The 9,277-nt window shown below is 36.8% G+C and overlaps 1 protein-coding gene across 1 annotated transcript in view; it reads right to left on the minus strand.

The window, feature by feature from the left end:
- LOC127447754 (high-affinity choline transporter 1) overlaps positions 1-8,207 on the minus strand; it is a 30,377-nt gene extending 22,170 nt beyond the window's left edge. Inside the window, exons 1-3 of the mRNA XM_051709799.1 lie at positions 8,104-8,207; positions 7,328-7,537; positions 5,809-5,922 (exon numbers count right to left, since the gene is read on the minus strand). Coding sequence (XP_051565759.1) covers positions 5,809-5,922; positions 7,328-7,511 — 298 coding nt within the window. The 5' untranslated portion in view covers positions 7,512-7,537; positions 8,104-8,207. The remainder of the gene's footprint in view (positions 1-5,808; positions 5,923-7,327; positions 7,538-8,103) is intronic.
- Positions 8,208-9,277: the final 1,070 nt, after the last annotated feature.

The following is a 9,277-nucleotide window of genomic DNA, read 5'->3' on the forward strand; positions in this document are numbered from 1 at the left end:
TTTCCTGGTTTCCATGGGACTAGAACCTGCATTATAGAGTGAATGTGAGTATTTCCTGGTTTCCATGGGACCAGAGCCTGTATCTTGGTGTGAACGTGATTATTTCCTGGTTTCCAAGGGATTAGAACCCACATCTTGGAGAGAACATGATTATTTCCTGGTTTCCAAAGGACTAGAACCTGCATCTTAGAGTGAACATGATAACTTCCTGGTTTCAATGGGATCAAAACCCACGTCCCAGAGTGAACGTGATTATTTTCTGGTTTCCAAGGTACTAGAACCTGCATCTCGGAGTGAACGGGAATATTTTCTGGTTTCCATGGGATCAAAACCCACGTCCCAGAGTGAACATGATTATTTCCTGGTTTCCAAAGGACTAGAACCTGCATCTCGGCATGAACGTGAATATTATCTGGTTTCCAAGGGACTAGAACTTGCATCTTGGAGTGAAAATGATTATTTCATGGTTTCCATGGGTTCAAAATCCATGTCTTGAAGTTAACAAATTTTGTTTCATGGGACCAAAATCCACATCCCAGAGTAAACATGATTATTTCCTGGTTTCCATGTGACTAGAACCCACATCTCAGAGTAAATGTGATTATTTCCTGGTTTCCATGGTACTAGAACCTGCCTCTTGGAATGAACGTAATGATTTCCTGGTTTCCAAGGGACTAGAACCAGCATCTTAGAGTGAACGAGATTATTTCCTGTTATCAAAGGACTAGAACCAGCATCTCGGAGTGAAAATCATTATTTCATGGTTTCCATGGGTTCAAAATCCATGTCTTGAAGTTAACAAGTTTATTTCATGGGACCAAAATACACATCCCAGAGTAAACATGATTATTTCCTGGTTTCCATGTGACTAGAACCCACGTCTCAGAGTAAATGTGATTATTTCCTGGTTTACATTGGACTAGAACCCGCATCCCAGAGTAAATTTGATTATTTCCTGGTTTCCATGGGACCAGAACCCACATCTCGGAGTGAAAGTGAGTATTACTTTTTTTTTCCATTGGGACTAGAACCCGCATCTTGGAGTGAACATGACTATTTCCTGGTTTCCAAGGGACAAGAACCAGCATCTCAGAGTGAATGTGATTATTTCCTGGTTACCAAAGGACTATGACCAGCATCTCGGAGTGAACGTGATTATTTCTTGGTTTCTAGGGATCAAAATCCAAGTCTTGGATTTAACAAGATCATTTCCCTTTTTTTCCATGGGATGAAAACCCACATCCCAGAGTAAATGTGATTATATCCTGGTTTCCATGGGACCAGAACCCAGGTCTCGGAGGGACCGTGATTATTACCTTGTTTCCATTGGGACCAGAACCGCATCTTGGAGTGAATGTGATTGTTTCCTGGTTTCCATGGGACTAGAACCCGCATCATAGAGTGAATGTGATTATTTCCTGGTTTCCATGGGACTAGAGCCCGTATCTTGGAGTGAACGTGATTATTTCCTGGTTTTCAAGGGATTAGAACCCACATCTCGGAGAGAACATGATTATTTCCTGGTTTCCAAAGGACTAGAACCTGCATCTCAGAGTGATTATGATAACTTTCTGGTTTCAATGGGATCAAAACCCATGTCCCAGAGTGAACGTGATTATTTTCTGGTTTCCAAGGTACTAGAACCTGCATCTCGGAGTGAACGGGAATATTTTCTGGTTTCCATGGGATCAAAACCCACGTCCCAGAGTGAACATGATTATTTCCTGGTTTTCAAAGGACTAGAACCTGCATCTCGGCGTGAACGTGATTAGGTTTCCATGGGATCAAAATGTACATCCCAGAGTAAACGGGATTATTTCCTGGTTTCCATGAAACTATAACCTGAATCTCAGAGTGAACGTGATTATTTACTGTTTTACATGGGCCTAGAACCCACGTCTCGGAGTGAATGTGATTCTTTCCTGGTTTCCAAAGGACTATAACCAGCATCTCGGAGTGTACGTGATTATTTCCTGGTTTCTGGGATCAAAATCCAAGTCTTGGATTTAACAGGATCATTTCTTGTTTTCCATGGGACGAAAACCCACATCCCAGAGTAAATGTGATTATATCCTGGTTTCCATGGGACCATAACCCAGGTCTCGGAGTGACCGTGATTATTACCTTGTTTCCATTGGGACCAGAACCTGCATCTTGGAGTGAATGTGATTGTTTCCTGGTTTCCATGAGACTAGAACCCGCATCATAGAGTGAATGTGATTATTTCCTGGTTTCCATGGGATTAGAGCCCGTATCTTTGAGTGAACGTGATTATTTCCTGGTTTTCAAGGGATTAGAACCCACATCTCGGAGAGAACATGATTATTTCCTGGTTTCCAAAGGACTAGAACCTGCACCTCAGAGTGAACATGATAACTTCCTGGTTTCAATGGGATCAAAACCCACGTCCCAGAGTGAACGTGATTATTTTCTGGTTTCCAAGGTACTAGAACCTGCATCTCGGAGTGAACGGGAATATTTTCTGGTTTCCATGGGATCAAAACCCACGTCCCAGAGTGAACATGATTATTTCCTGGTTTCCAAAGGACTAGAACCTGCATCTCGGCGTGAACGTGATTATTGCCTGGTTTCCATGGGATCAAAATGTACATCCCAGAGTAAACAGGATTATTTCCTGGTTTCCATGAAACTATAACCTGAATCTCAGAGTGAACGTGATTATTTACTGTTTTACATGGACCTAGAATCCACGTCTCGGAGTGAATGTGATTCTTTCCCGGTTTCCAAAGGACTAGAACCCGCATCTTGGAGTGAACATGATTATTTCCTGGTTTCCATGGAACTAGAACCAGAATCTCAGACTTAACATGATTATTTCAAGTCAAGTCAAGTCATTTTTATTTGTAAAGCATTTTTCACAACACAAATCGTTTCAAAGCAGCTTTACAGGAAATCATGCATTACAAATTTCAAAAAAAAAATTTATGAAATTGTAAGATCTATAATGTCTTACAGTGATCATTGGTAGTTTGATTAAATATTATTGTAAAATGTGTATAAAAATTAAATAATTAAATAATAATTGTATTTAGAACCCCTGTGAGCAAGCTGAAGGCGACTGTGGCAAGGAACACAAAACTCCATAAGATGAAACTTTGGGAGAAACCAGGCTCACAGAGGGGGCCAGTTCCCCTCTGGCTAAACAACATGAATATAATGCCAATATTAGTTATTTGTGTGTAGTGCAAGTCATGGTTTTAAATTTGTAAATTAAGCGTTAAGGTTCAGTGTTTTAAAAATAAAAATACAATCTTTAAGATGAATGACTAATGTCTTTGAAGTCCATCCTGAATTAACTGCAGAAGTTTACATAGATGCATTGTCCTTTGTTAGTTGGCTGATGAAGGCTTTTGTTGGCAATTAAATGATGGTTTACACTGAACCAGAACCCAAATTTTGGAGTGAGTGTGATTATTTCCTGGTTTCCATGGGACTAGATTCCACTTCTTGGAGATTACTTGCGCAATGTGCTATAGTAGCACCACAGGAAAAAATGAAAATATTTGAATTGATGTAAAAATTTCTAAGGAGGATAGCGCTTGTTATAATTTCTGCATAATGGAGTTGATTTTAGGGTACATGCACATGGAAGCAGCTTGTCGATTTCCTGTGTGATCATGATGCTACACACTATGTTGTAGGGACAATTTGAAAAGTGTGTGTACTAAATAACATCAGTATACATCAGAGTTATGTTCTGAATTATATTTGAATGACCCAATTTAATAATGCACATGACAACTGCGCTTGATGATTTCCTGTGGTGACGAGGTGGAGGGCCCTCCTTCTCGTCACACCTGTGTTGACGTATTTCCTCATGAAACAGGAAGTTGTGACGGGACATTTCAAAGATATTATCCATTTTTTTAAATAGCCAATGGCCTTTAGTTTACTTCACAGCCATGAACCATGATTTCCTATTTGCTATTGCTAGTCAGAGGTAGGTGGTTTTAGGTGGAGGGGCAATCTCTTTCTAGACAGCATTTGATTGCACAAAAAATATATACACTTTACATGCAAGATGAGTCATCACTATTTTAGGGCTGTTTTTTGGATGAGAAAGACTGTACATTTTAAATGCATATACTAGATATGTAAGAAAATACGAATAATTAATTAATTTAAGAATCTTGGCCAAGTTTGAGATAAATGACACCTGAGCAGATTAGAAATCTGATTAAAATTCTCCACCATTCAATACGTAATACAACAGGCTCATTGTATCTGCTAATAATTTATATGCAAGGAATTTAGCTCAATAAAGGAATTAGCATTTGATATGGGGAATATTAAAAGAATTAATGTTTACGTCCGATCAAAGTCTTCGGCCAGCGATGAGTTTATCAGAACATAAGATTAATTCTTACAGTAATACTACTTTCATGGCCATTGAAAATAATATCACAAATAGATTGAAATACTCTTTATAAGCATGTAGCTTAAGATCGACAGATTTCAAGGGACCGATATGATTTAATCAAATACACAGTCAAGTTCTCCTTGAATACAAACAAGACTTTACTAACTAAACTAAACCATACAACTAAACTAACAAACAACTAAACTAACACATGGACAAACAAACATAAACACGGGTTGGTGAGTGAGTTTATACAGAAGATGAATGGACCCCAGAACCGATGTCCAAGTGTGTGAAAGCCATAGAGCAGAGAAGAGAGGGAAGAGAGAAGAAGAGAGGACAATGGTGGTCAGGCCTGGCCTTTCAACCCCCTTCTGTTTAGTCCAACCCCCAAAGGAATTCTACCCAATCAGAAGTGTCTTTTGCTGGGTCAAATGGTCATTTCTGTCCTCCCCTCCAGATAAATAATTTATGGGCTATTGTTCTGTTTCCTGCTCAAAATAGGGCAATGTTTAATCATGAACTTTAATATCATAATTATGCTAAGGAATATTAGAAAATAACCTTCATTAGCATTCGAAACAAGCAAAATGAAACTCAACGATAGTAAATATGACATACTTTCATGAATATTCAACATGCTAGTTACAAAACATGAAAATACCTGATTAAAAATCATAATGGTTAATTTATTGGTTTTACAACATGGATGATACATTACACATTTTAAGGAACCTACTTGTCGTGGTTATCATCTGCATAAGATGCACTTGTACATTTTGGATAAAATCCTACACACGGCTATGTATTGGTTAGTAGTGAAATAAGAAAAGCCCAAAGTCCATGTCAAATGTTTATGAATTAAGCTTCATGTGAGATGATAAGCCAGAAATATGCCTCATGATTATTATAATAATTTTAAGTGTAGAGAGCTCATTATATTGAAGCATATGGAGGCCTTCGTTCTGTGATTTCATGGGTTGCCACGGCCACCATAAGCAAATGGTCTGGTCAGTCATGTGATGAGTCGGGGGTTTATCTGATTAACAGAAAGAGGAGAGAGGAGTTTTGTTGTGCTTTCCCCCGATTCATCTCTGATCTTAAGGCAGTTGAGATTTGTCAGATGCGAGAAATTCAGACTTCCTGGTACCAGTCCGTCGTTAAGTTGTTCTGCGTGGAATTGTTAATTTTCTTTTAGTCCTACATAAATCTCTCCTAAAAGTGAATTGTTTATTTGTCAACTTTTAGGAGTCCACTAGCATATAGATGACCGTAAATCTAACAGACATGGACTAAAAGCCACAAAACTCAATTTGGTTTTTCAAAGGGTCCTTAATGTGGTAGCACAATTTCACAGTTTTGCATTGATATGAAAGACATTGGCCTTCAAGTAGAATGATGAATTCATAAACGTAAAGTCATCTCACCTACTACCAAGCTGAGTGCGTAACCAAATGGTGCCTGAGCCCAAGCCAAACCAGAGCCGGGCAGATACACGTACTCTGCAGTGCCGTTGATATAACCCCCTCCAACCCATGTGGCTGCAATGAGGCAAAGAGTGAGAAATAACTAGACACAGAAGCTTGCTGTGTCTCTGCTTTGTGTCCTTTCATTTGTTATTATTGTAAAGATTAAGGTTTAAATGAATGATCTTTTACAGGGTGTGTGTGTGTGTGTGTGTGTGTGTGTGTGTGTGTGTGTGTGTGTGTGTGTGTGTGTGAGAGTTCTTCAGCAGCTATACATCAAAACAGCACACAAACGCTATAAATCCCTTGATTAATATACTAATTTTAAATATCCTAATTAAGCAAACAGAACAAATGAAAAGCTTCTTGCATTTTTAATTAGCATATCAGCGCAAAAAATTAATAATTTAAAATTCTCAGACGAAAGATTGAACCCTCAGGCTTTACTTCTAATAGCAACACAAGAAAAAAGAGGAAAGGATCTAAGTTCATTTTAAATGTTGCATGACTTCCTTCAAAACAGTGTCAGAAATTAACTTTTTCATATGGGGGCAATAATTGCCCTGTGGATTTGATTTTCAGGGGCATTATTTACGCTTATGAGGGCATTTTTTTCTAATAAAAGATATACTGCGTTATCCTTTTATTTAAATACTTCAAATTAATCAATTTGTTAACATAAGTTCTCAGTCTGAATAATTAGATTGAGAATATATTACCTCTTACCCAATTAAATCAACATCAAATCATATTTTATGTGATAATGTGCATAACTTGGCTTAATAAAATATTAAGAAATGTATTAGATGTTATAAATAAAAGAGAAAAATAATTACAGGGGCATTTATTCCCCCAACATTTTGAATTTCAGGGGCATTTTTGTCATTTTGGTGGCATTTTTGCCCCAAGCCCCCTTTAATTTTTGACCCTGCTTTAAAACAAATAATATTTCAGCTATTTAATTTGCATTATCAATGATCACACACACTCCATGCATACACAATACATGCGTAAACACATGCAAACAAATAAATCAATCTGTCAGCAATTTGGTTTATCGATGTTATTTCTGACATACGGTAACACCTACAATAAGGTTCCATTGGTTCATAATGCATTAATTAACATTAACAAATACAAATTTTTATATTAAAAATGTAGATGTTGAAATTAGCATTAATAAATGCTGTAAAAGTATTGTTATTTGTTAGTTCATGTTAAATAATATTTTTAACTAATAGTAACTAATGGAACCTTAATGTAAAGTGTTAACATATATGTAGGCTACCTGATATTTGCTTCTTAATTATATAAATGCAGAAAAAAAAAAAAAAAACTCATTTTTATCAAATGAGAATCATACATCACAGGATATTCAGAGTGTTAAAATGAAAGTATCTTATAAACTCATATTATATAAAATATTGAAGTTAATAAAAAGTAAATGGCTAGTGAAATGGACTGAGATGGTCAGACTCACCAGTCATTGTAAATCCACCTACAAACAGTCCAATGTCTCGCCCGCCGACCATGATCGTCTCACTGCGGTCTATTCCCTCAGAGATGCCGGAGTTCTTGTTCTTCCACGCCGCCCAGATTCCAACAATTAAAATCAACACGTAAAAGATAACAATGGCCAGCAGTCCTTCCACATGAATGGCCATCTTCTATCGCTCTCACTCATTCAGACCTGCGATTTATTTCAAAGAGAGTGATGGACAGCTTTCACCAAACATCTGTTAAGACAGCTAATATATATATATATATATATATATATATATATATATATAAACATAATACAATGCATGGAGTAAAACAAAAAAATAATAATAAAAAAAAATCAGTTTTGCATTTATAGCTTACTACGCGTAAATTCACACGGAGAAATAACATCAAGCTTTTGGCTTATTATATATTATATACAGTTTATGGGCATATATTGCAATGTACGATGGAAAGTTTTGATTTGAGACGACTAAAATAAATTGAATGCAACTTTCCACATTTGATTACATTATATTTCGAATATTAGATGTCAGAAGGTAGAAAGTAAGCCAGAATTTGTTTGCCCATGTTTGATGATGCCTCACTTTCGTTTAGTGTAATCTTTACAGAAAAATGCTCTCCTGGTGTTTCTTTCAAATAAACGTTATTTCAGAGTGAGCACTGGTACAATTATATGAAGTAAGCTGCAGGAAACTGCATTATAAAGCGACTCTGTTTTTTTAAAAGAGTATAAAAAATGAGAAACGTTACCTGTGGACACAGTCCTGCAGTGAATGCTGATGTTGATGTGATGAAAGAGCAAAATGAGGATGAGTTTGAGTTCAACAGTCCTGAACGAGAGAGCTGCGCTCATCACTGCAGATTGAACCACTGGAAAAAGTGTGTGTGTGTCTGTGTGTGCGTGTGTGCGCGTGTGCGCGCGTGTGTGTACAGGTTTTGCTATACTTGTGAGGACCAAGTATTGAGAATCAACCTGTTCTGAGGACATTTCTGGTTGTGAGGACCTTTTGGGTGGTCCTCACAAGGGAAATGGCATTTTAAATGATGTTTTTTTTTTTTTTGGGGGGGGGGGATGTAAAAATGCAGAAAGTTTTTTGTGAGGGTTAGGTTTAGGGGTAGGGTTAGGGTTAGGGGATAGAATCTACAGTTTGTACAGTATAAAAATCATTATGTCTATGGAGGGTCCTCACAAGTATAGCAAAACCAACATGTGTGTGTGTGTGTGTGTGTGTGTGTGTGTGTGTGTGTGTGTGTGTGTGTGTGTGTGTGTGTGTGTGTGTAATGAATCAGAATAAAGACACATTGTGTAACACAGTTTAAGGAACTGCCTTCTGATTTCTGTGTTAGGACAGAAAAAATATTGCTTTTCTCAAGGAAACAGATAAAAATATCTCGCATATGTTCTTGTCGGCACCTAAAGGTCAAAATGTAGAAGGTAGAGTATCTTTTTTAATTATAAAGCATTTTAAGTGACAACAAATAGAAAACATTATTTACTAAACATGCTATGCACACTATCACATATGGCAGGCCGAATTGACTCATGTGCAGGATATGAATATATACCAACAATTCAACTAACCCTTGATATCAGCAATGCAATTACGGATTTTTTTTATATCAGTAATTACATTTGCACAAGTAAAACCTTTAATTCTTGATATCAAAAAAAGACGTCATTACTTGCAGAAATACACATTCTTGATATCAAAAATTAAATTTCAACTTTAGTCTACTACTGAATCTGTAACTGCATTTTCAATAGTACATTTTCACACTGATCTGTCATTCACTCCAAAACGCAATTACAGATATCTATATGGCAAGCAGAATTGACTTTTAATCATTCGCAAGATTTGAATTATTAAAATCAACAATTCAATTTTCACTAGTTAGAATGCAAATTCTTGAAATCAGCAATTAC

The sequence above is a fragment of the Myxocyprinus asiaticus genome, chromosome 11, assembly GCF_019703515.2.
Source record: "Myxocyprinus asiaticus isolate MX2 ecotype Aquarium Trade chromosome 11, UBuf_Myxa_2, whole genome shotgun sequence".
Taxonomy (NCBI): Eukaryota; Metazoa; Chordata; class Actinopteri; order Cypriniformes; family Catostomidae; genus Myxocyprinus; species Myxocyprinus asiaticus.